Source organism: Panthera tigris, chromosome E3 (assembly GCF_018350195.1).
Source record: "Panthera tigris isolate Pti1 chromosome E3, P.tigris_Pti1_mat1.1, whole genome shotgun sequence".
NCBI classification, from domain to species: domain Eukaryota; kingdom Metazoa; phylum Chordata; class Mammalia; order Carnivora; family Felidae; genus Panthera; species Panthera tigris.
This window is the reverse complement of record NC_056675.1, coordinates 7,421,652-7,448,402: the sequence shown is the minus strand read 5'-3', so window position 1 is coordinate 7,448,402 and position 26,751 is coordinate 7,421,652. Positions and strand designations below refer to the sequence as shown.

Here is a 26,751-nt window from a genome sequence, read left to right as displayed (position 1 = left end):
GACGGTGGCAATGAGAGAGGAAACAGATCAGAGATATTTTGCAGAATGACTTGAGAGGATTTGGCTAAAAACTAGCTGGGGAAGGCAAGGATAAAGGAGAAGACAGAGTCAAAATCTTGGATTTGAGGGTTGGACATTTAGAGTAACTTCTAAATTTCTTCCTAACTCAGAAACTGAGAGTCTACACAATTTCAAATTATAACAGGTGTCTCTGGGATGAAGTCATGAAACTCCCCCTGCAAAGAATCCTTGGCTGAAGGCTGCCAAGGTGTATGGCCTGTTCTCAGTGTAGTGAGATAGGTCACCCTCTGGCAATCAGGATTCTGCCCTCTCTCCTCAGTCTGAATAGTCCTCACTACATAAACCACTGAAAGGCAGCCAGTGCTTCCTAGCTCCTCTGCCCTACCACGTCTCCCAGTTACAAAGCATTACATCCTTGAGAGCCAGTACACAAAGGCACCTGGGGGCGCGTGCAGGGCTGGTGTCTGTCTGTACGCTGGGCCACAGGGGGAAGGAGAGCCGCTTGAGACACTAGCAAAGAACCTGACTTCCATCAGTTTAACAATCTCAAGCCACACCCTGGGAACCAGCTGATTCAAACAAGTTTATTGAGCTAATCACAAGGATACAAAAGAGGCTGGGAAAGACGCTCCAAAAATACAGGAAACTATTGGGCTCTTTCCACTCAACACGGGGAGGCAGTGCTTCTCCAATACTGAGGTGAAGCCCCCACCCACTCCAAACGTGGCAGGAAAAAGGCACTCTTCTCAATACAGAGGGACAGAGCCAGGGAGCAGTAAGAAGGACTGGGGGCTTAAGGCTTCTCCATCGCAACATCATCAGAGAAAGGTCAGGTTAGAAAGGCACAGCCCACCTCTCCTTCCCCTCAGAGACCGGAGTGGAGCCTGGGAGTAGTGCTTCCTTCTGCTCTGTTCTCCTGTTTGCCTTTTCCAAGTTGAGATGGGGAGTGGAGACGGGGAGGGGCACAGAGTCATGTCAGAGATCCTGTAACGGGAAAGATGAAAGGAAAACACAGAGACAGAACAGCCCAAAGGGCAATGAGATGACTGCAAGGTCCTCCCCATGACAGTTTACTTCTCCTCCTGCCCTCCCCCCACAGCTACTCCTAAGGTTCCAGAAGCAGCAGAGAGGCCAGGCCTTGGGCTACTGCCTCTATTTCCACCTACTGCATAGCACACAGGTTACCTGCCAGCACCTCCCAAGGACACAAAGTCCTCTTAACCTGCTGTCCACAGTATTTTTGGGGACACTCACCTCAAGGTTCATCTCTGTGGAATCTAAGAGATCCAGCCCGTGCTCACTAGAGGAAGAGTGCTAGAGAGAGCAGGTGACAGTCAGACTAGCCCTTCTCACCCCTGTCACATGAGCAAACAATAACCAAGGTCCCTTTCCCAGGTGGGTGCCTGCAGCAGCCAGGGAGGGGAGACTAGCAAAGGGATGGTGGGCAGAAAGTTCAGACCTAGGAAGTTCCCAGAGTCCCAGGCCTCTCCTGGCTGCCAATTGAGTCCCTTAAATTCGTTCAGTTTAGAACCAGAGAATGGCATTTTTTTTCTGAGGGGACTTTAGGAAATACTATGTTAATAGAGGCCTTGTTTTCTAGTCTGTTGAAGAAGTCATTGTCTGTTTTTTTCCTTCTGAGCACAAAACCTCCATTCCCTTGCACTATTCCTCCCTTTCACCCTCTGCAAAGAGCAGAGAAGGGAGGAGAATATCAGCAGCAGACACGTAACCCTTTTCAGTTTATAAGGTGCCTTCACTTTGTAGTTTGAGGGAAAACTCCATTTGAAAGATGAAGAGGCTGAGGGGTTAAGAGGAGCTAACTTGACAGAGTGGTGGTGCGGCGGACCCACATCACCTCACAGCTTCCACGTGCTCCTGCTGGCCTGGCGGCCGGGGTAGGAAAGGGAGTGAGGGGAGAACTGGGGAGAATGAGCCGCCTTCCTTCTCCAGCTCTGGCACTGCTTTCAACCCTGAGACTCAGAGGAAAAATACTTATTTGGACATTGGGAGGGAGAGTGTTATCCAAGCCCTTTTTGGTATTTTGAATTTGTTTTCCCTCCCCTCCTTAATAAAAGTCCAGGAAAAGTACAAAGCACCTTACAGGTCTCCCTTCTTTACTCTGTGATTCTTAGAGGACTTTCAAAAAGCCTTCTGGTTGTAGCAGGAAAAGGGAATGTTGGGTCCACTCACCTTGTCTGTATCTTGCCATTCTTCACTTAGCTCACTCTGGATCTCTTCTTCATCCTCTTCCATAAGGCTGAGTCTGAGGGCAGTGGCAAAGAGTAGAGGCTTTCACACTGCTATTTAAGGACCCCTGAGAGTATCTGGGAGGCACCCAGGAGAGTGGGATGGGCAGATGTGGAGCGAGCTCCAGGCTCCCACTGCTGCTTCAAACAGAGCAGCTGACTTCTATCAGTTCTATGAGCTAAGGACACACGTACCCCTGGAAGGAAGTGGTCTGTGATGTAAACAAGCCCAAAAAGTATGGGCACAGAAACACCAGGTTAGGGGAGAATCCCTCACAGCAGGTGCCTAATGTGAAGTGAGGATGAAAAGCAAGGAGCAGCTCACCTGGTCAGCCGGTTGCCCAGACCAGGACCGGAACGGTTGAGTAGAGTCCGGAAATGCTGTGGACTCGACAATCTTGACCTCTGGTTGCCTGAAAGGGGCTGGCTGCTGGTAATAAAGCAGGATCAGTAATGGGGATAAAGTAAAGGGTAAAAAGGGTAAGGTGGGCAATGTTACAGGGGAGAAAAGCTCATAGGGAGAAAGAAAATCTACAGCTAAGAAAAGGGTAAAGGCCTGGAGAAGAACCCGAGAATGATGATGGAGTGCCACAGGATGGAACAAGAGAACAGAAATGGCAGGAGGAAGATGGCAAACACCAAGATCGGACACCCAACTGCTCTCCTCAGCCCTTACCTTTGGACAAGCTCCGGTTCTGGGCTGCCTTCTTCCATCTCTTCCAACCCCCCCAGAGGCTGCCTCCTCTTGATGGCTGTAGAGGTGAGGGTGGGTGTGGGTGGGATGCTGTTCAGCTGGAGGCTTTCCTCCTGGGATGAAGAGATATCCTCTCTCTGCTGCCTGGAGGGGCCTGCAAGGCAACAGAGGCACATATTCACTGCAGACCAGGTACTGCCATAGGCCATCTTCTACATTTTCAAGACCTGACCAGATTTTGGTTCAGGAAAGTTAAGAAAGAAGAGAATGGAAAAACTTATATGGCCTCATTAGGTTATGACTAAAAATTAAGCATAACCCTACATACTAAAAAGTAAAGGCTTACACAACAGTATCTAGGACTTGTTCAAGGAAAACGACACAGCTCAGAAAATAGAAAAAAAAATAGACATATATGTGATATGTGATAGACATATATCAATCACAGATAACCAGTAACATGAACACGAATGTGAGAGAGAATAAGATTCCTTAAGATTGCAAGGTCTCAATCAATGAAGATGTGTGAGGTCCTGTTCATTCATTCAAGATTTTTTTTAAACTTATTTATTCACTTACTCATTCACTTACTCAATCACTTCATTCACTCATTCATTGTAGGTACACCCAGCATGGAGCCCATTGTGGGGCCTGAACTCACAACCATGAGATCAAGACCTGAGCCAAAATCAAGGGTCAGACACTAAACCTACAGAGCCACCCAGGCACCCCTCAACATTTGTATGAAAAAAAAACAAAAACAAAAACAAAAAACCTTAAAATGGTAACAGAGTTCCTGAGCTCTGAAGCTGCTAGGGTGGAAGCAGGAGGGCTGGCAAGAAAAGACAAATGGGAGACTGGATTTTCTAAAGGCCAGGAAAACAGGAGGTGGCTGCATTGTCAGCATGCTTCTGACATGAAGAAATGGAGGACCTCGGGCTCACAATGTTAAAGTCTCTTCTGCAGAGACCGGAGAAAGGTAGAGGACCAGAAAGAATCCAAGGTTATCTCAGAAAACCCAGGCGATAGTACTTTCAAAGGGATATTAATACTCGTCCACTGTAAATGTTCACAGCCCCAAGTTTCCAGAACTGGAAAGTGAGCTGCTACTGATCTAAGCAGAGAACTAGAGAAAGCCAGTGAGAGCCACACACATGATTTTGTGCCCTCGGGTAGGACCAGACGGGCCCCTCCTCAACTCCCCAACCTAGTCATAGTGTGATGCCCGAGGGCTCAGCCTTTCAGCATCTCCTGCCCATCATCTTCACTGGCTTCCTTAGCCTCGCAAGTTCACATTTCAAATACCAACTCCCAAATGTATCTCAAGCTTTTGCCTCTACCCTTAACTCCAGACTCCTATCTCCGGCTGTCTGTTTCACACTTCCACCTGTAGCAACATGGCTAATACTCAAGCCCTAATCTACTCATTCACTACCTTCCCCATTTCTGTTGGTATCAACTCCATCCTACCTAGTTGTTAGACCAAAATCTTTTTTTTTTTTTTAGGCCAAATTCACCCTCAATTCCCATCTTATATCCCACAGCCAGTTTGTCAGAAATCCTATGGGTGATACCTTAGAAATATATCCAGGATCTGTCCACTTCTCACCACCTCCATCCCTTCCCCCAGTCTACCCACTCAACAGCCTCCTTACTGGTTCCTTTGCTTCTACCCTTGCCCCTCTACAGTCCATTCTCACACAGCAGCCAGAGGGATCCTTTAAAAACAAGGCAGATCCTGTCACTCTCCAGTTCAAATGCTGTAATGTTTTCCCATTTCACTGTTGAGTAAAAGCCAGAGTCTTTACTCTGCCTCATATGCTCTGGGTTCCTCCAATCTCTTTGGTCTTATACCCTACATACTCTCCATTCGGCCATCTGGCCTTCTTGGCTCTTCCCAGAACATGACAGGCATATGCCATCATGGCCCTGTGCACTGGCGCCCCTTCTTGTATGCTCTTCTACAGACACTGTGCACCCCTTCCTTCCTTGCAATCCTGGCCCAACACTCACAAGCTCTGCCAGCCTTCCCCCAGCAATAAGAGAAGAGACTGCGATTCCCACCTCACCAAGGCTTCCCTGTCCTCTCCCCTGCTTTTCCACCACAGCACACACACACTCTAAAGAAAAGAGACTTGTCTTTTTTTGTTCACTGCTATATTCCCAGCACATAGTGCTCAGTAAATATCTGTTGAGTGGACAATGGAACCAGTCTTTTCAATTTTCTCCTACCTTTACAAACCCTCTGTTTTAGGCAAACCAGCCTAAACATCTGCATACTCAGCTAAAACATACCTTCCTATGTTTTGTTTGTGCTACTCTGGTAGCTCATGATACTCATTCTTCCTCTGTTTAGCTTACATCAATCTTTTCCATTTTTCAAGCTCCAGCTTAAACTCCATCTTCCTGGTGAAGCCTTCCTAGGCTTTAGATCAACTAAACTCAAAGTGATACCTTCTTTCCTGGAATTCTAAAGCATTCAATCTGTCAATTTTTTTTTAATTTTTTAATGTTTATTTATTTTGAGAAAGAGAGAGAGACAGCAAGCTGGGGAGGGGCAGAGAGAGAGGGAGAGAGAAATCCCAAGCAGGCTCCATGCTGTCAGTGCACAGCCCAATGCAGGGCTTGATCTTATGAACTGTGAGATCATGATCTAACCCGAAGCTAAGAGTCAGACCTCTAACCAACTGAGCCACCCAGGAGCCCCTCAATCTGTCAATTCTCAAAACCCTCAGGAAGTTATCATTTACTGGTGATGGTTCATAATTTAGATTTTCTATAAATGTATTTTCTCTATTAGATGGTAAGCTGCTTGAGGATCCTTCACAGCCTCTAAAACACCTAGCACAGTGTCCTGCACACAATAGGTCCTTAACAGATATTAGTTAAATGATTAAAACAGAGTTTCCTAGTGGTATAAAAAAATACTTTTAAGTAGTATACCTAGAGACATTTTAAAGAGTTACATTCTACCTCACACCGTATACAAAAATTAACTCAAATGGATGGCAGAAAGAACTAAGACTAGAAAACTTTTAGAAGAAAACCATCTTCTAAAAAATCTTCATCATCTTGGATTAGACAATGATTTCTCAAGCTATGACACCAAAGCACAAACAACAAAAGAAAAACCAAATAATCTGGATTTCATCAAAATTAGGAACTTTTGTGTTTCAAAGGACACACAACAGATAATGGATAAAGAATATACAGTAGACATACACAATGAAATATCACTCAGCCCTCATTTAAGGGCTTTGTGGACAATGGATGGGCCTAGACAGCATCATGCCAAGAAATATCAGACAAATATGATATGATTTTACTCATATGTGAAATCTAAAAAACAAAACAAATGAACTAAAAAAGTGGAAACAGACCCATAAATACAGAGAACTGGTGGTTGGCAGAGGGGTGGGAGGATGGGCAAAATGGATGAAGGCAAGTGAGGCATAGGCTTTCCAGTCATGAAATGAGTAAGTCACGGGATGAAAGGTACAACACAGGGAACACAGTCAGTGGTATGGTGACAGATGGCAGCTATACTTAGGGGGAGCACAACATAACCTATCAAGTTATACAGAGTTATAGAATCAGCTACATTGTACACCCGAAACTAATGTAATGTATGTCAGCTATACTTCAATTAAAAAAAAAAAGAAAACCACTCAGATGGCAATCAACTTAGTACAGGGATAAATAAAATGTGGCACAGCCATACGATAGAGTATTATTTGGCCATAAAAAGGTATGAGGTACTGATATATGCTAAAACATGGATGAACCTTAAAAACATTATGCTAAGTGAATAAAGGCAGTCACATAAGGCCACATATGGTATGATTTCACTTATATGGATGTCTAGAGTAGGCAGACCCAAAGACAGAAAGTAGATAAGTGATACTGCCTGGGGGGTGGGGTGGGGAGAACCAAGATTTTCAATTGTTCACTAGAAAACACATACGTGTGAACACATCAAGCTTGTGATTTCTAGGATATTTTTCACCTAAAATGAAATTATATTTAAAAAGAAAATTAAAGAAGGGCACCTGGGTGGCTCAGTCAGCTAAGCATCCGACTTCAGCTCAGGTTATGATCTCGAGGTTTGTGAGTTCAAGCCCCACACTGAGCTCTCCGCTGACAACTGGCCTCTCTCTCTGCCCCTCCCACGCTTCACATGTGTGTGTGTGCACACTCTCACAAAAATAATAAATAAGAATCAAAAAAAAGATTAAAGAAAAAGCGTTAGACTAGAAGACAAGTAATGATCTGAGAGTAAAAAAAATCATAAAGATTGTGTGAAAATCTTTAACATTTAGAAAATAATAGAATACTAGATGCAAGGATGGGCCCCCTAAATGTACAGATTTCTTATTTTCATCTTTGGTCTTATCATCAGTCGCTATTTGATTTTTCACAGAGGTTTGCTATTTTTAGCTGCCTAGACAAACTTTGAAGAAAATGCGTACCCCTTACTGATAGCAGATGCTCAGTGAAATGTTTTTTATTTGACTAAAGACAAAAGTGTGAAGAAGGCAAAAGACCTTACATCTAGGTATTGGCTATGGAGGAAGGAAGTAGTGCTCACTACCCTGATATCCACACACACTTACCTTCAGTGCGCCTCTTCTTAGAGCGGGGATAGCCCTGAGGGTTGGCCTCCACTGTGTTCTCTCCAGGGCTGAGGGAGTGGCAGTAGGTGGTGACTGGACCCCAGGGACAATCAGGTGCCTGGGAGACACGCTGCAGACACTTTTCCAGGTAGGACAGTCTAAGGAAGGGGTGAGATGAAGAGGCTGACTTGTCTGCTAGGCCCTCACTACTTCCCTAATCCTCATCTTTATCCATTACCCACTAACTTACAGCAGCTGCTTGTCCTGATGGAAGAGTCGGGGGGAAAACTCGGCAAGGAGCTCCAGGAATGCTAGGTTTGGGGGCTGACCGGAGGAACCAGTTGGAGGAGACTCAGACAAGGAGAATTTGATGCCTTCCCTTGGTTAAACAGAATTATTTTAGGAAGATGGCCCCTCCTCACTTTCCTCCCCAGGGAAGCATCCTGTCAAGTGCACCCTTCCCCTGTTCCCAGTCTGTCTCCCAGAGAATACCCACCAGCCAACCTGACTGCTGCTCCTCAACATGCTTATCCCTCCCTCCAAGACCACACTCCCACTCTCCCTGCACACAGCCTATGGCTCACCCCTCTTCAATCAAGTACCCTGACTTTTAACCAGTACTTTACTTGTGTAGCGTGACCACAAGGTCACGGTTCTGTAGCTGCTGGGGCCCAAAGCTCAAGGCAAACCTTCGGGCCAGGTCCCTCATCTCACTGAAGGCAGGAAGCTCATTCAGGCCCTGGGGCCCCTGTTCTTGCAGCAGTTCTGTGTACAACTGTGTCCAGGAGACATGGTACATTTGGGAAACGAAGGAACAAAGTGGAAATAGAGAAGTACAGCATTCCTTTCTCCGCGTAGAAATTCTAAAGGACTTGGGATGCCACCTGCTACCTTTACTCTTTCTTTCCTCCCAGGACACTGTTCCTATTCCTGAACCCCTACAGAAAGAAACTTCACCCTTGCTCTGTAACAATAAAAATGTCCCGGGGCGCCTGGGTGGCTCAGTCGGTTGAGCGTCCGACTTCGGCTCAGGTCACGATCTCGCGGTCCGTGAGTTCGAGCCCCGCGTCAGGCTCTGGGCTGATGGCTCAGAGCCTGGAGCCTGCTTCCGATTCTGTGTCTCCCTCTCTCTCTGCCCCTCCCCCGTTCATGCTCTGTCTCTCTCTGTCTCAAAAATAAATAAATGTTAAAAAAAAAATGTCCCTAGTAACTGAAGAGACTGACAGAGAACAGGGCAGAAAAAAATTAGGTATTTCCTATCGCTTTATTGTTGGTGCTCCTATGTCCCGATAGTTCAATTTCTATGAAGTTGGGGAAACTGCCCATCACCTAATAGTTTCTACAGACTTACTAGTTATGAAGAAGACAGTCAAGTAAAGTTAAGAGTCAAAATAAACTAGAAAGTTCCTTAAGGATCTCACATTCTAAATGGCTGAGGGTGAGCAGAGAGTTTGTGGGCTACAGGGAAGGCATATCACAGGTCAGAGGTATTCCAGGCAGAAGGGAGTACCTGCTTGAGGCTCAGCAGCAGGATTCGGGAACAATGACTTCGGTCAATCTGCCTTGCTCTAGTTAATGTTTCCTTGATAATGTCACCATAGTCACCGTAGAACTGAGGGACAGGAAATGAAGAAGATATCGTTTGGCCACAGGGCAAGACCGGTTCTGTTGTTTCTTCCTTTACATTTCTCATCATGTCTCCTTCCTAAAGTGAGTTAAGTCAGGAAACATGAATCTAAGTATAAAACAACTCAGACTAGACCAATAGGTCAAAGCCCGAAGACCTCAGAGTTTAGGCAAATAAATATGGGAAGAAATTCTGCTCAGAGCCCATTTCTTGGGAAGAAGTGCTCACAGTAAACAGAAATCAATACAATGGTGAGTTAAGGCAACTGAGGTACACGTCTTCCATTCTTTTTTTTTTTTTTTTCTTCTTATATTACCCCAGTTTACGGAGACTGGGTTCACAGAAAAAAACAAAGATTCTGGACAGGATGAATAAGCTTACTTTCTCTCCAATTAATTTCCTAACAGCTTTTTTTCTGTAATTGTTTACTACCAATTCCTCTTTGTCCCCTTGTTCTAAACTCCTGTTGCCTTTTTCCTCCTGCTTTTCTTCAAGCCTGGTACTGTCATCCTTGCCACGTTCTTTCCTGCAGTGTTCCAGCATCTGAAGTCGTGGCTGTGCTCGCTCAGCCTGACGCCTCACTGTACCTTGTTGTAGTGTTTGAAAACATCTGAGGCTGCATCCATCTCCAGCACCCCATAAAGCAGCAGCTTGCAGAACCCAGCCAGGAGGCGGCGCCGCTGGTGCAGCTGCTCTATCTGTAAATGATCCTCCTGGGAATGACCTGGCTCACATCAAAAGCAGAATGGAAAGATCAGAACCACAGATCTAGGACTCCTGCCCTTATATGCCTGAGGCAGGCCCAAGCCCCAGACCCTTCCTGAGCCCCAGGTATAGAGTCCTTGTACCACTGCCCAGTTCTCCAGGCTGGATGAAGACATGGTCCATGAGGAAGCTGGCTAGTTCAGACTGGAGCGTGGCTTCAGGAAAAAAGACAAGGGGTCTAAGAAAATCGCGACCCCCTACAATCATCTGAGGGCTGAAGATGAGAAGTAGATCACTTAATAAGACAAAAGCCTGTTGGGGGGGGGAGAAAAAAGAATGCTTGAAGAGGACAGGATATTCACAAGACAGAAATTACACAGCTAATTTCTCCTTAGAACAAGGCTTCCTCAGACCATGAGAAGTGACATGCCTCCTTTGTCCCACTTGAGGAAATGCTAACCTGCTCCTGGATCTCAGAAGCCACATCTGAGAGGCAGCTCTGGCAGAGTTCGCAGAATGCCACCATCCTGTCCTTCAAACTCAACAGCTGCTTCTGTGGAGACAGTGGCTTGAGGAGGAGGAATGGAGACACAGGCTCCTCCATTCCCACTCTCCCTACTCAGACCCATATTCACCTGGGAAGCACCTGATCCAGAAAGGTGGGTTAGTGTCCACAGAATGGAAAAATAGACAAGAGTCAAGGCTGGCAGCATCACCTGTAACAACCAAATGTTACAAAAATGGGGGAGTCAGGAGTGAAGGGCAGAAAGGGAAAGAGGGAGGAAGAGAGAAAGGAAAAGACAGACAAGCAACACACACAAAGGAGTGAAGAGAGAAAATGAGATTAGAAGAGACCTGATTCCTTCTCTGGGGGAAAAAGATCTGATTCTGTACAATCTTCAGAGCATTCTGTCTTGGACAGGAATGCCACCTCTTCTTTATTTATCTGATGTCTCCTAGAATCCCTCAACATTATCCTTGACTCCCCGGGAACCAGAGAGGATGGCTGTTTTCAGGCACTGGAAAGTACAGTTCACCTTCTAAAGTGGAACTGAAGGAAAGATATGCACATGCTCTTCCTCTTGTGTCTCCTCTGCACCCCTGGGACTGGAACTGCCTGGGATAGTCGGCCACCTGGGACACAGGGCCCTTAAAAACTCCCCTCTGCCTCCACATCTCCGACTCATCTACTTGCCTGGTGAGGAACTTCTCCTGTGTCCACAGCCTTCCGGAGGAGTCGGAAGCATGGCTCATAGAGCTCCCAGCGAGTCAGGTCGTGAGCACTTTGGGGAAGAGATGGAAACATGATGCAGGAACAGAATGAGAGGAATCACCACCACAGACACCAGTAGAAATAGGAAGAGGGAATGGGAGGTGAGCTGCTCACTTGTAGAAGGCAGACAGGCGCTTCAGAGTGGCCGCCAGGCTGTACACCTCATCCTCATCTAGGAAGGACGACTGAGGGAGAGAAAAGGTCCACAACAGGATTTTCCCAAGAACGCATAGATCCACATTCCCCATCTAGCGGCCCCTCGGACCCAAGTTTGGGGCTTCCCATATTTCAGCCCCAGTTCCTACCTGCAGCAGCTCTTCAAGTTCTTGCTGGAAGCGGTCGCTCAGCAGATCCACCAGCTGGCTGCGGGCAAAGTCTACCCGGCCGAAGAACGTGAACTCAGGATTACAGAGCAGATAGAGGGCATGAGCACCTGCCTCAAGCACCGTGGGTTCCGCGTGCTTCACCACCACCTCCTGGAGCTGCTGCAAGAACAGCTCCAGGTGCTGACAGAAAAAGAGATGGGAGAACACAGTGCTCTGGGCAAGGAAAAGAGGGGGCAAGTCTTCTGGAGGGGAGTGGGGTTGGGGGAGAGGAGAAATACGATTGAAAGCATTAACTTTCAAGGGGAAGATGCCTATGGAAGGGAAGGCTTATTGATTTTTCTGGAACCTGGGTTCCTGAGAACCAGATACTGGCAGTGGAACCTTTGGTCCTACCAAGAAAGCAGCAAGGTGTAGGAACTTTACCTTCCTCTCTACTCACCTTCTCCAAGCGCCTCGTGCAGTAGATGTTGAGGTCAAAGTAGTTAAGAAGCTGGAGCAAGGGAGCAACCTTCTCCGCATCAGCTGAGAACTGTAGGGGTTGAGAGGGAGACCTAATCACTAGCTAATGTATGCTAAGTCTTACTCCCAGTCCTCACTGGGGGCCATTTCCTTTCACCTCTCATTCCCAGGTACTGAATGGTAGGGCAGCTCTACCTTGGCCAGGAGCTGGGGTAGCAGGGGGATGAGGTGCTCTGTCAGCTTCACCTTGTCATCGGCTTGGATCTTACGTTCTTTCGGGGTTAAGCCCTGGAATTAGTCATTTGGGGGTATAGGGAAAGATATGGAAAAACACTAGGTCCATAGGGAGTGCGTGTGTATCCCTCCTCCCCACAATCTCATCTGCCCAGGAAGGAAAAGATAATTCATTTGGCACCTCCTTCAAATTTATTTTTCTAGAAACAGAATTCTTTGAGGGGCAGAGAAGAGGCACCCTAACCCAAGGCTTGAGGGTGAAGATAGACCATACCTGTCTGGACTTTTATTGCTAACCAACCCACCCACCCTTCACACCATACCTTCCTCCCAGTGATCCGCCCCACAGGTGGGTGACCTTCAGAAGCTTGCCGAACACTGGACACCAAGATCTCAATCAATGTGCTCTCCTGCACATCGTCCAAGTCTGGGTTGGCAGGAGGATGAAAACCAGAATAACAAATTAGCCCCCCTCCATCTCCCAAGTCACCCCAACTCCCCCACTGCCCAGGACACCTATGCCTCATGGGGGAAATGACCCCTCCTCCAGCTACCAGGTGGCACGCACTCTGGTCCTTCTCCAGCAACAGGCTTGTCAGACTCTCCCAGTCCTTCAGCTGAGACCCTGCACAGTCCCACAGGCTGTCTACTAAATAAGCAGCATGGTTATGGAGCTGTGGAAGAAGGTACATGTTAAGTTACTGAAGCTATGTTAGAAAATTCTGGGAAGTGGCTACTGACAAACCATGTCTCTCCTTCCTGTAGTGCCAGTCCCATCCTTTTCTACTCACAGGTCTTTATGCACAACAGCCAAATAGTTCCTTCCCATACGTCACCTCACTTTCCACAAAGAAGGACAGCAGAAGGTGGAAGAAAGTTCTCTGGGCACGTGGACTTCTGCGTCGCTCTCTCCCACTGACCATTTTAGTCTCACACTCAGGGTAGAAGAGCCTGGTAGAACAAACACAGGGAAAGGGCACACCCGGGAGCAAATGAGGAGTGGAATAATCTCCATGAAAGAAAGAAAGAGTCCAAGGAGACGTGTGAGGAAAAGAGGTGCAGAGCCAAGGAAAGCCTCAAGGAGTTAAGAGGGGGAAAGCAACAAAAGAGAGACTTTAACAGGTATGTGGGGTGGTCATTGGGAAGAGCAGCAGCAGACACAGGAGAAAAAACAACACAGGAGGGTGTTAAAGGAACAAATGAGAGGACCCTACTCACTTCCAGTAGAGAAACTCCCCTGCAGCAGAGGCCAGGGCTCGGTTAGAGGCATATACAACTGGGTAGATGCCCTCACAGTCTGCATCTGTCAGCACCCCTTCCATGTTCCTGCCAAGAGAAAAGGAGAAAAAGCAGGTGGATATGAAGGATGTCCCCTAGCACAACTAGGGCTAGAAACACAGAGAGGCAAATAAGGATTTGGAACAATCCAAAAGAGGAACAACAACAACAAAAATCAATGAGGATTAGCTGACAAAGAACTTTTATTATTATTTTTATTATTTTTTTTTAATATTTAATTTTTTTAACACTTATTTATTACTGAGAGACAGAGAGAGACAGAGCATGAGCAGGGGAGGGGCTGAGAGACGGGGAGACACAGAATCCAAAGCAGGCTCCAGGCTCTGAGCTGTCAGCACAGAGCCCGATGCGGGGCTCGAACTCACAAACCGCGAGATCATGACCTGAGCCGAAGTCGGACGCTTAACCGAAAGAGCCACCCAGGCGCCCAAGAACTTTTAAATGAAGAGTGGAAAACAGAAAAGTATGGAGAGTTAGAGAAGATAAGAAATATCCCCCCTGGAGATCCTGCAACTCAGGAATGACCTGTCTTTCAACCTGTTACAGAAAGAAGAGTCAACCTGTGACAAGCGGAGGGACAGGACTCTGGAAGGGCCTGCCTAATGCTGGAAAGGTAGAAGTCTGAGATGCGTGCCTCCCCATTCCCCAGGACTCACTTAAGGATGAGTGTTAGTAACTTGACAGCTTCCACCGCCACATCATACTCTCGGTCCATGACCATGGAAACCATCCGGTCCTATAAGGAGAGAGAACGTTGCTCAGTACTTCATTGTATCCATCCCAAATCATTACGCTCTCTTAGAATTTGAGAGATTCCTAAAGAGAATGAGTAGGCAGAGGCTGGGATAGCTGTAGACACATAAGAGCAATAGGAATGGAAAGATGGGGTGAGGGAAACAGGAACCAAAGAAAGAGCCAAGCACAGGAATACTGTCCCAATTTTACCTTAAAGCGGCTGGTAAAGAGCTCCAGACGGGCAGTCAAATCCCGGCTGCCATACAGCCCTTTTAGAGCCTTGAGACACTTCAGACGGACTTCGCGATGCTATTGAGGAAAATGGAATATGACTAACTATTCCTCTACTCAACCCCCACTGGGCTTCCATGCCCCTCTCTCAGATTACTCTTTCTGGGCTTTGGTGTCCTCTATGCTGAGGACTTTGGGGTGACTCAGAGACAACAGACAGCTGTCTTCTTATATAAAAAAATGAAAAGATCACAGCAGAATTTAGCAATCATAATGAAAAGGATCTTTGGGGCACCCGGGTGGCTGAGTTGGTTCAGTGTCCAACTCTTGATTTCAGCTAAGGTCATAATCTCATGGTTCATGGGATCGAGACCTGCGTTGAGCTGTGCACTGGCATTGTGGAGCCTGCTTGGGATTCTCTTTCTCTCCTCCTTCTCTGCCCCTCCCCCACTCACACCCTCTGTCTCTCTCTCAAAAATAAATAAACATTAAAAAAAAGAAAAGGATCTTTTGGCTATCACCCTAGCACCTGTATCACCAATCCATTAATAGCTTTCTTGCTTTTTTCTAGGGAAAGTTTTTCTCTACTCTGGTTTTAAGGTGTTCATCTCCTGGATATATCTTTCTCTCTTCTACCTCATCCTACCCTCCCCAATACTGCGGAGTTTTGAGGTTCACTGTCTTGATGGGCTGATCACTAGTGAAGCTCCTAAGCAGCAGGGCCAGGAAAAGCTGTGGTGTCTTGAGACAGGGAAGATGGTGAGGGTAACAGAGGAAAAGAAGCTGACTCAACACTGACCTTATCATGCAAGGTCCAGCCAATATATTTCAAATAGCTGTCAGTGAGGAAAGATGTGCTGTAGCTTTGCATCCAAGACCCAATCTCTTCAATGCAGATAGCACGGATCTCAGGAAGGATGTCCCTAGGCACAGAGAGATAAACTGACCCCTATCACCATCTTTCTCTAAATTCACTTTCCATCCACCCAGACATCTCCCTGCCATAGAAGAATCTACTTTCTTGACTGAACAACATGCTCCAAGCCTTTCATTTTTCCCTCCCAATGTAAATATATAAACAATAAATATTTTCTAGGGGCACCTGGGTGGCTTGCTTGGTTGAGCATCTGACTCTTGATTTTGGCTCAGATTATGATCTCATAATTCGTGAGTTTGAGCACCATGATGGGCTCTGTGCTGACAGCACAGAGCCTGCTTGGGATTCTCTCTCTCTCTCTCTCTCTCAAATAAATATTTAAAAATAAAAAATTAACATTTTTTTTGTAATACTGCATAAAATAATTGAGCTTATTTTCCATGCCCCTTTTAAAACTGACTTTGGAAGTCAGTTTAACTGTTGGCCAAATTTCCACTTGAAGAAAATATTAAATCAGCTGAAGAGTTCTGGAAAGGCAGAGGTTGAAATCTAGGTAACAGTGAGAAAAAAAATATGGATGCTATTTTTAACTTAATTCCACCAGTTCTTTTAAACAGTGTAAAACTCCCCTGCCTTTAGCCCAGTGAAACAGCAGGCTGCGCTAGGAAAAGGCCTGCCAAGTTGCAAATGCTCAGAAAAGCCCTGCCTTTTGTCTCTCTGCTGTGGTCTTCTCAGGTCTCCAGCTCCAGGAAGATGGGGAAGGGAAGATCTTAGGCAAAGCTGGAGCAGAATAATACTCAACAGTGCCTTATTCTCTTATTTTCTCTCCCAAAAGAGCTTACAAGAGCCTCTGGAGTTGGGGGTGAACTAAACCTTACTAATTTAAAACATCTGTTGTCAAAGTTTTTGCTCCAGCTGCATTTGCACTAGGACTAACCAAATTACCAGGGTTATAATGGAGGGACACCTTGCTACGTTTACAGATTCCATAACCAAGGACCAGCTGTTTCAACGAGAGGAGCGCATTCACTCACCTGTACCGATGCACAAAGACCCCCCTGAAGAGCGCATTCATCATCCCCTCAATCTCCTCTTGATGTTCTTGGAGCTGGAAGACAGGGAGTAACAGGTCAATCTTTCTTGTGCCCCAAAAGTATATAGAAAAGTATGACTTCCACTTACTTCCTTTTATTACAGGACATAATCTGAACCCCTGATATCCTAGGTTTCTTTTCAACCTTCTAAATTCTGGAAGAAGCTGTAGAGTCAACCACCGACTCAGAGGATTCTTTGTGTTTGGAAAAAATATCACCTCTGGGTCTGGTTATTTTTGGCTATTCAGAGGCACTAGCTGGTAGTTACACAGATTTTTTGACTTACAATTGAGAACATGAATTTTTATTTTATTTATTTTTTTTTTTTTAATTTTTTTTTTAACGTTTTTTATTTATTTTTGGGACAGAGAGAGACAGAGCATGAACGGGGGAGGGGCAGAGAGAGAGGGAGACACAGAATCGGAAACAGGCTCCAGGCTCCGAGCCATCAGCCCAGAGCCTGACGCGGGGCTCGAACTCACGGACCGCGAGATCGTGACCTGGCTGAAGTCGGCCGCTTAACCGACTGCGCCACCCAGGCGCCCCAGAGAACATGAATTTTTAAATAAATGCAGTTTATTTGATAGAAATAGAAAACCTAGCAGAAGAAGAAAAGGAAGAGATTAGACCAATGGTCCTCAACTAGGGCCCCTCAAGGCACATTTAGCAACTTCTGAAAACATTTTTGGTGGTCACTAATGGGAGGGCGTACTACTGCCATCTAGTGGATAGAGTCCAGGGATGCTGTTAAACATTCTGCAATGTCAAGACAGGCCCCAGGTCAACAGTGCCATTGTTGAGAAACCCTGGATTAGATGAATAGATATCAAGGAAGCAGAATTATAAAGGAACACAACTGACCCTACCTCTTCAATAAATCAATATATGGGGGGGGGGATGGGAGAGGCAGAGGTTAAAAGAGGCTTAAGAAATACAACAAATGCAATGCATCATAATCCTTAATTAGATCCTGGTTGGAATTAATCAGATATAAAAGCCATTTTGGGGATACACAGGGAAATTTAAATATGAATTGGAATTAGAAAATATTAAGGAATAATTAATATTTTTGAATGTGAAAATGGTATTGAGTTAATGCAGGAATAATTTTTTTGGATGATAAGTTTTAAAATAATTTTCAGAGAACATATTTAAGTCTTTAGGTGGAAATACCAGTATATATATAATTTACTATAAAATAAAAAAATAATTGGGGCACCTGGGTGGCTCAGTCAGTTAAGTGTCTGACTTCAGCTCAGGTCATGAACTTGCGGTTCATGGGTTTGAGCTCTGCTTCAGGCTGTGTGCTGACAGCTCAGAGCCTGGAACCTGCTTCGGATTCTGTGTCTCGCTCTCTCTCTGCTCCTCCCCCACTCATTCTCGCTCGCTCTCTCTCTCAAAAATAAACATTTAAAAAAATTTAAATAACAAAAAATTAGAAGAAACAAATATAATGAAATATTAGTTGTTAAATCTAGATAATTCGTATATGATGTTCACTCTGCCAGTGTTTCTCTCTGTCAGAATGTTTGGGAAATTTCATATTGAAAAGAAAAGAGAGAGAGGGACAGAAGGAGGAAAAGTTGTCATCAGTACCAATTTCTACAGAAGTTTGGAAAAAGGAAATTAAGAAAAGACCACTGACTATAGGGATTAAAAAGTCAGTGTTTGGGGCGCCTGGGTGGCTCAGTTGGTTAAGCGTCTGACTTCAGCTCAGGTCACGATCTCGCGGCACGTGAGTTTGAGCCCTGTGTCGGGCTCTGGGCTGATGACTCAGAGCCTGGAGCCTGCTTCTGATTCTGTGTCTCCCTCTCTCTCTGTCCCTCCCCCATTCATGCTCTGTCTCTCTCTGTCTCAAAAATAAATAAACGTTAAAAAAAAAAGTAAAAAAAAAGTCACTGTTTTGGAAAGAATAATTTCAAAGAAAAATGGGGAGACAAGCTAGGTAGTAAAAAATGGATTCAGTTGGATATTAAGGAAGTAAGAAAATACTAAAAAGGATAGAAATGGAGTAGTTCATAGAGAGGAAGAGTAAAGGGAAGATTCAAAGGCCTACAGACATTTCTAAGTGAAGAGAACAGTGGGGAGAGAGGGATTAAAAACAAAAAGAGAAATAATGACTGATAAAGCAAGAGCCTAGACAAGTAAAAAAAAAAAGATTCACGGTATTATACATAGGATATGAGACAGACCTAATACACATAAGGTTTAAGATCATACTGACATTGAAAATAGTAAGAGAGAGTAAGGAAAGAAGGTTTACCATGGAAGAAATCTTGGTGAGGGGTGAGAAGACAGTCAATTGTTGTGGTTAGGCATGGGGAGTCCTGCCAACCTCATGCTGGAGGAGTCTCAGATACTAAGAGATATTACTAAGAGAGAGTAGGGGGAAAATCAGTGTCTCATGACAGGCACAGCTGTTTGAGGGTTTAATCAGTGTAAAAGATTTTGTTAGGGCTTATGTCCTCCAGTTGTCTTTAAGTATAAAAGGAAATAAACCAAGTGTCCACTATGTGCCAGACTATTCACTCACCATCTATTTAATCTTCATAAAAAGGTAGAATTATCCCCTTTTTTAAAGAAAAGGAAATGGAAGCTTGGAAGTTATATAAGGCCATGGAACTGGTAGCTAATTGGAACAGTCCAGGAGTGATTGAAAAGCCAGTCACTTTCCAGTCCTCAAACAGTTGGCCTCCCTCATCAGTGGTTGGCCTTTAATACTCTGGTGATCTCCAGACTATATAGTTGACCAGAAAGTCAAAAATTAACTCCTTGCATGAGATGCAAGCACAGCACTTAAAAACATTCCTGGTAATGAATGTAGATAATGGAAACTAAGCAAAAGTGGGATTATAAAGAACTCTAAAATTTACTCTGAGTTAGAACTAATTCATTGAGATCACATCCCAGAAACAAGATAAGCATGCAATGACCTCTGACAGGATGGGTCTATTAGACTACTGTCAGACTCCACTGTTCATGACCCAAAAGGTTGCTTAGGGGCCTGTGCCTTACAAGAGAGAAGTGTGTGGGCAGGGGTAAAACGGGCTTCAGCAACAGTGGATGAAGCTGAGAGAGAGAGAGAGAGAGAGAGAGAGAGAGAGAGAGAGAGAGAGAGGGAGGGAGGGAGGGAGGGAGGGAGGGAGGGAGAGAGGGAGAGAGGGAGAGAGGGAGAGAGAGAGAGAGGGAGAGAGGGAGAGAGAGAGAGGGGGAGGGAAGAGGCAGGGAACACTTTTTACCTCTTTGCGTTTCTCCAACAGGCTCTCCAGTCGCTCAGGAGCTCTCTGTCCTGGTCCCTTATTTCGTTCAGCCTCATACTGCCGCTGATTATTGTCTTTGTGCAGACTCAGTTGGAGGGCAACTCTTACCAGGGAGGTCATTAGCTTCATGGCTTTGAGCCAGGAAAAACAAGAAAAGGGAATTTTTACTTAGGTCAGAGGAGGGAGGACAGATTTTAAAAAGGAAGAAAAAAAAGCATCTTGTGGTTCCAGTGGGAAGAAGAGGAGGAAGCAGGGAGTGGGGCACTTGGGGGTAACCCACCATGGCTGCTGCCACCTCTGCCACAGAAAGAAAGAAAAGAAGGAAAGAAAAAGGAAGGGGACTCAAAATGAAAAGCTAGAGCGGGTGACCCTAAAATCCTAAGACTGTTCTGGACATTTTTTTCTCCCCCTTTTGGGCTTCTTTTAATCCTCAGCATGTTCCCAGCTGTTGAGCTATAAGAAACAAGTTAAGACTGGAAACTGTCACTGTAATCTATCCTTTTTTGCAATACTACTAGTGAGAAACTTGGTTGAAGTTCAGGGTAAAAGAAGCCAGGGCTTGAAAGGCTAAGAAGAATTCAGAGACCAGAGAACACAGGAAATCCCCAAAAGAACATTTATAGACTAAAAATGAATGCTCACCAGCCAGGGTGCTAGTGTGACGGAAGGCACGGACTTGGGAGTCTGAGAGGCCAGTGAGCAGGGAGATGAGGTTGTCCATAGGGAAGCCGTCATAGAGGAGGCTATACTGGCACTGATAGACCAATGTTTTCACAAATTCACAGAAACTGCCCTGGAACTTCTTCCAGGATGGACCCGGTGCTGTCAGGGGATACTCTCCTGAATCCTATAGAAGGGTTTATGAACTGAATGAGAAAAAGTACTACCAAGTCTATGAAACCATAGGGACTTTGGATGTCAAAACCCAATAGTATAGTAAAAATCTTTCTCTGTTATACCTCATTTCCTGCTATTCTCAACTTCAGAGGCATATTCAGATAACATCTATGGGTCCCTTTTGCCCCCAAGAGATTGAATTCCTTCTTCCAAAAGCTATCCTATTTCCCACAGTTAGAAAGAAGGGGATAATGGGCCTTGTGTTTTGAAATAAGTGTGGCAAGAGAATTCTGATGGTCTTCCTCCACCTCATTAAACTGTTCTGTTAGGTGCCGGATGATCTCTGAGTTGGACATCTTCTTGAACATCTCGGAGGTTACATTGCCTGAGGAATGGAGGAGGTGAAGTAGTTACAAGAAAAATAACAGGACACTGTGACCATTTGCACATACACCTGAAGATGAGCTAGGAAATATACTGAAAAGAGCATAGGTGGGGAATCAGAAAACCTAAATCCCAGTCCTAAACCTGCTGCCATCAAACTGTGTATCTGCTGTTAAAGCAACCTTTCTAGAAAACCCAAAGGAATCAAGCAATGGAAAAGAATAGTTTAAAAAAAAAATCCTGGGGCACCTGGGTGGCTCAGTCAGTTGGGTGTCCAACTTTGGTTCAGGTCATGATCTCATGGCTCATGAGTTTGGGCCCCATGTCGGGCTCTGTGCTCACAACTCAGAGCCTGGAGCCTGCTTGGGATTCTGTGTCTCTGGCTCTCTTTGCCTCTCCCCTGCTCACACTCTGTTTCTCTCTCTCTCTCTCAAAAACAAATAAACATTACAATTTTTTTCTTTAAACCCAAATAAAAAATAAATAAAGCAAAAAAACCACACAAATTCTGGATTCTTATAACACAACCTGCCTGAGATTATCTTACCCCAATAAGTTAGGTCATGACCTGTGGGGATCTGGGGAATCCACAGCTTCAGTGGAGAAATATGGAAGGAAGTATCTGAGAAATAGGGAATAATGAAGGATGATTTCATCTAAAGATAGGAAGACTAAAAGATGTCTAATGGTCTATTTTCAAATTTGTGAGTATCATTGGCCTCACATTAGTGTGATTAGTTACTTTTCCCCAAAGGGTCTTATCTCCAAACCAAACCAACATAGTTCCCTAACTGGACCACTTTCCTACTTACCAATCTACAATGTGGTCAAATCAGTGAAACTTTTCATATGCTTAACCTTCTCTCTTTATTTAGGCGATTCCTAGTCCTACTCATCTAAATGTAGCAAAAGTTCTATAACATAGGAGCAAAGGGCTAGGGATTAGAAAGGGGTAGGAGTTTCCTTACCTTTACATCCACAAGATCGGATGAAAAAGTTAACGAGTTCCAGGAATCCTGCATCCTGGTCTTGCTTGTAGGTATCCAGCCACTCATCCACCAAAGACTAGGAAAAAAAAGGTGGATGATTTCTATTTCTGGCAATATGACAGAATGGAAATCCTGTATGATTGTACCAACTGAAACAGCTAAACTTCTGATTAAAATGTTAAAAACATCTTTTAAAACGTATTGCTGAACTGGAATGAAAGGTAGAATTCCGTATAGGCCCAAAATGAAGTGAGGGTAGCAATCCTGGGAGATAAGGAAGCTGATTCTTGCCCTGAGGGTTCTATGGAACCCCAGGAACCATGACTTTCTGTCCAGATAGCTGCATGGAATGCAGAGCATAGGAGATCGAGCTTTTGGGCTTTCCAAGAAGAGAGGTCCAAAAGGAGGCTCCTGCGATAAAGCGAGGTGCTGCAAAAAGTCATGTTAGCATGAAAACAGGAATGAAAAATAAACCCACAGGTCAGAAGGGGACAGCATGAACACCAGCTTGTTAGGACGTTAACGTGGGGTGGAAGGAAAAAAAAGAACTCGCCCTTGAAAATTCATAACCGTAAGTCAGCTCTCAGGTCTAGATTTGCAGTCTAGATCCACACTCCCTATACGATCAGAATACTCTCAATTAGAGAATTTAATTCAAAGTGATTCTGGAGGGTCCCCAGTCAACTACAGCCAAGCCAAGCAGGTTCCTCTCTTAAAAACACACCTTTAAAAACAAACAAACAAACAAACAAACAAACAAACCAACAAACCACACCTTTAATTCAGGCCCCAAAGAATTCCAAAATATAGAACTCCAAAATATAGGGTCCAAAGTATAGAACTCCAAGAGACAATGAGCAGCTCAAAGTGTGAAACTTAGTAAAGAAATAAGGCACTGAAAGTAAGAATTAGCAGAAAAAACAGCAGAATCATATTCATAGATTTCAAACATTAAAGTTATCACAGATTATAAATTATGCTATGAATAAAAAAATAAAAGTGAAGCTTTAAACCAGAAGCAAAGAACAATCAATTTTGAAAAAAGACCCCCAAAAAATCTATAAAAATGAAAAAAAAAAAGTAAAACCCATTTTAATGAATGGTTTAAAGGCAGATTGGACACAGAAAAACAAAAGCTGAGTGAACTAGAAGATTAAATCAAAGAAAGTATCCAAAATGCAGCCTGGACAGACTAACAGAAACAGTGACAGAGCTATTAAGAGACATGGAGAATAGAGTGAGAAGTTCTAATTAATGTCTAATTGAATTTCAGAACAAGATAATGGAATGACGAAGAGGCAGTATTTGAAAAGAATTTTCCATAGTTGTTGAAAGACCCCAATCTTTAGAGCCTGGAAGCCAATAGATTTCAAACATAACAGAGGAAAAGAAAATGTACACCTATAAACATTATACAAAACATCAGAACACAAAAGCAAAATAAATCTCAAAAACAGGGCAAAAAGAGATCACTTACAAAGGATCTGCATATAACACTTACAAACAAAACCACTTACAAATTAGATTTGAACTAATCCATAAGCCCCTAGCCATATGTGGCTATTAAAATTAAATCAAATGAAAATTAAAATCCGGTTCCACAGTCACACCAGTCACATTTCAAGTACTCAACAGCCACATGTGGCTAGTGAATACTATACTAAATGATGATATGCAACATTTCCATCATTACAAATTATTGTAGTAGATAGTGCTAACTTAAACTGACAGCTGACTTTCACCAGCAATAAGTGAAGTTAGAAGGCAGTGGAATAATCTTTCTAATGTGCTGAAGCAGAAAAATGTCCTCTTAGACTTCTACACCCAGAAAATAACCTTTCAAGAACAAGGGTAAAAGACATTTCATACAAGCAACAACAACAACAAAGAGTTAATAAACTCTACCTAACAAATTTTAAAGGAGAAACTCTGAACAGCAAGAGAATGAATTTTTACAGAAGATTTGAGAAGGAATGATAAATAAAATGATACAAATGCAGGTAAATACAAACAAACACTTTATAAAACAGCAATGTCTAATTTGTTGGCAAGGGAAATAGATACAAATAAAACACTACAAGACAGCATGTAAATTGGAAGGGGCAATTAGAATTAAAGTGTGCATAAGTCCTTATAGAAGACAGAATCCAAAAGCAAGGAAGTAAAGGAGAAAAAGAAACAGAAAAGCTAAGACAAAATGGAAGCACATAAAATGGGAGAAACAAATTCAAATGTATCAATAGTGCCAATAAATATAAATGAATCAAACTCTCTTGTTAAAGGAAAGATTGGCAGAATGGATTGAATAACATAATCTAGGTATACGCTATATGCAGGAGACACACTCCAAACATACATAGATTGAAGGTAAAAGGATAAAAAAGGTATCAGACAAATAGTAACTAAAAATAAAGCTAGTATAGATTATGTTAATAAAAAAACAGAACTGTTTATCTTAAAATATAAAAAGTGACAGTAAATAACAATAAAAGGTTCAATTTACTAGGCAACAAATGCTCAAAATGCTTAAGGCAAAGATAGGCATGAACACAAAAGTAGTAACTAAAGAGAACATCTTTGTGGGTTTTAATACATCTCTCTGTAATTGACATACCAGACCAAAAACAAGGAAACCCTAACACCTAGTAGAAAGATCAAAACAGTATCACATTTGTACCATTTGGGAGTTTTGATCTCACCCTAGAGAACGCTCTACCCAACAACTGGAGAATACACATCTTCTGTGAGCACAGGTGAAATAGTTTTGGAAATGGGTTAAATGCTAAGTAATAAAGCTAGTCTCCATAAGTTTCAAAGACCACATTTTCTGACTATAATGCAATAAAGTTAGAAATCAGTAACAAAAATATAAATAGAAAAACTTCCTATATTTGAAAATCTAAAACTGTTCTAGAAACTAAAAACCTATACTACACATCAATATGACTAAATCTCAAACAATCGAAGTAAGTCACAGAAGACTATACATATAAAGAACTGCTCACTTATTTAAAAAAAACACATTCTCTGGTGACAAAAGTATAATGAAAGGCAAGGGAATGATTAACATAAAATTTACTCTAGTGGTTATCTCTGGGTGGTGAGGGGACTGTGGGGGCCAGCCAGGTGGAGAGAAGATCTACTGTGGCCCTATTAATGTTTCATTTCTTGAGGTGGGACTAGAGATCTGGGTGATTATTCAAAATTTTTAAATTATACATGAGCCTTCTACACTTTTAGATGATAATAGAATTACAATAAAATTATGGAAAAAGAAATGTGGAGAGAGAAAAAAGGATTAGGTGTAACTGTTAAAATGGAGCTAAAAAGTCACAAGGGTGAACAAGTTGCCACCCATAACATTTCCTCTCTAGACAATCCAATGCCTCTGCCTGCCTCCTCCATCAGTCAATAAAAGCAAAATCCACCTTGTTCTGTGACACTTTTAGGAAAGGAGCATTCTCTCTCATCCAAGGTCTCCCTTACATCATTCCAAGGATTCACTCCATGGTCTTATCTCTCTTTCCTGATATAGGTTATATTCCCTAACATGTCCACATTAAATCAATTTTGTAAACATTTGTCCTTCTCTTTTTATCCTACAAAGAGTGAGATAGTATCAAGAAACAGAGGGTGAGACACCGTTTTACCTGCATGTCACTTTTGGCAGCTTTCACAGCATCAAAAAGATCACTGGTTGGTGGTTCTGAGTCTTTCTGGCCATGACCACGTACCATTCGGGACCCCTTCTTTGGATGTTTGGCCACCTAGTAAGTATAAAGAGATCATGAATATCCTTAAAAAGTAGAAGTGATATTAACACTTAGTCTCATCATTGTCACACAAGTAGGCTTAAGCTGCCAATTTCACAGCAGAGTTTGAGTTACTGAGATCTGAAATAACTAATTCTTATATTGTGAACTTTATTATTTTCTTCTCTTTTAAAAAAGTCCCTTAGGCCCATTCCTATTTCTTTATGCCCTTACTACCCTTTTCTCTTATCTTTCTTCAAAATTTTCCCTATTCTTATTTTTGTCCCTTAATGCTCTTTAAATTTTATCCTTTCATCAAACATATCATCTGAGGCTTTTTCTAGGTTTTCTTTTGCTGCTTCCCAGACCAAATTCAAAAGCAAAACAAAACGGACTGACTCACTGGGGTTGTCCTGAGTGGTCGTTTTGCTGCTCTCTTCTTCACACTGTGTCTCAGGCTGTCTTCAAAGTCACTGCCTTCATCAGCTGACAAAGAATCACTATCCCTATGAGGGAATGTGGTTCTCCTTAGATACAACACCCCAGTCTTTATATACAAGGGTAAATGAATTAGAATTTCTTTGTCTCTGACTGTAGCCCTTTCTCTGTGAGAAAAATATATTCACATTTTCTTAAGATGTGTTGGGGTGTCTGGCTGTTGGGGTGTCTGGGTGTCCACAGTCAGTGGAATGTGTGGCTCTGGATCTTGAGGTTGTGGGTTCAAGCCCTGTTGGGTGTAGAGATTACTTAAAAATAAAATCTTTAGCGGGCATCTGGGTAGCTCAGTCGGTTAAGTGACTGACTCTTCATTTCAGCTCAGGTCATGATCTCACAGTTGTGAGATCGAGCCCTGCATCAGGCTCCATGCTGGGTGTGGAGCCTGCTAAGATTCTCTCTCTCCCTCTCCCTCTGCCCCTCCTCTGCTCATGCACATGTGTACTTTCTCTCAAAGTGAAATAAAGTCTTTTTTTTTTTTTAAATAAGAGATGTGTTTACTGTTACAGGGAGTAGAGACAAAAATCTTAAAAGAAAGCTTTCACTTGAAGAGAGCAGTGAAGATGAAAAATGAGAAACTGAGATGGGTGAAGGACAACC

General features: G+C 43.6%; 1 protein-coding gene and 1 long non-coding RNA gene across 11 annotated transcripts in view; one reads left to right on the top strand and one right to left on the bottom strand.

Annotated features, from left to right (window-relative positions):
- The window catches only part of LOC122234488, a 28,932-nt gene extending 2,194 nt beyond the window's left edge, over window positions 1-26,738 (top strand). The window contains exons 2-4 of one of the 3 annotated variants that reach the window (XR_006212249.1): window positions 14,044-14,110; window positions 16,324-16,469; window positions 25,512-25,584. This is a non-coding gene — a long non-coding RNA (uncharacterized LOC122234488). Of the gene's footprint in view, window positions 1-14,043; window positions 14,111-16,323; window positions 16,470-25,511; window positions 25,604-26,660 lie in introns of those variants that run through there. The other 2 variants (XR_006212250.1, XR_006212248.1) reach the window with 2 other exon arrangements.
- STAG3 (stromal antigen 3) overlaps window positions 592-26,751 on the bottom strand; it is a 28,508-nt gene continuing 2,348 nt past the window's right edge. For 2 of the 8 annotated variants that reach the window (XM_042970797.1, XM_015538327.2), the window contains 31 exons: window positions 26,060-26,162; window positions 25,555-25,671; window positions 21,884-21,980; window positions 20,840-20,916; window positions 20,337-20,541; window positions 19,674-19,825; window positions 16,375-16,448; window positions 15,263-15,386; window positions 14,443-14,541; window positions 14,154-14,233; window positions 13,417-13,524; window positions 13,035-13,149; window positions 12,767-12,872; window positions 12,522-12,625; window positions 12,160-12,252; window positions 11,945-12,034; window positions 11,485-11,685; window positions 11,294-11,364; window positions 11,102-11,189; window positions 10,542-10,622; window positions 10,367-10,459; window positions 10,050-10,218; window positions 9,789-9,925; window positions 9,085-9,186; window positions 8,201-8,349; window positions 7,825-7,953; window positions 7,575-7,732; window positions 2,944-3,115; window positions 2,593-2,697; window positions 2,212-2,284; window positions 1,012-1,335 (listed from right to left, as the gene is read on the bottom strand). In XM_042970797.1, coding sequence (XP_042826731.1) covers window positions 1,174-1,335; window positions 2,212-2,284; window positions 2,593-2,697; window positions 2,944-3,115; window positions 7,575-7,732; window positions 7,825-7,953; window positions 8,201-8,349; window positions 9,085-9,186; window positions 9,789-9,925; window positions 10,050-10,218; window positions 10,367-10,459; window positions 10,542-10,622; window positions 11,102-11,189; window positions 11,294-11,364; window positions 11,485-11,685; window positions 11,945-12,034; window positions 12,160-12,252; window positions 12,522-12,625; window positions 12,767-12,872; window positions 13,035-13,149; window positions 13,417-13,524; window positions 14,154-14,233; window positions 14,443-14,541; window positions 15,263-15,386; window positions 16,375-16,448; window positions 19,674-19,825; window positions 20,337-20,541; window positions 20,840-20,916; window positions 21,884-21,980; window positions 25,555-25,671; window positions 26,060-26,162 — 3,634 coding nt within the window. In that variant the 3' untranslated portion in view covers window positions 1,012-1,173. The other 6 variants (XM_042970802.1, XM_042970798.1, XM_042970799.1 and 3 more) reach the window with 6 other exon arrangements.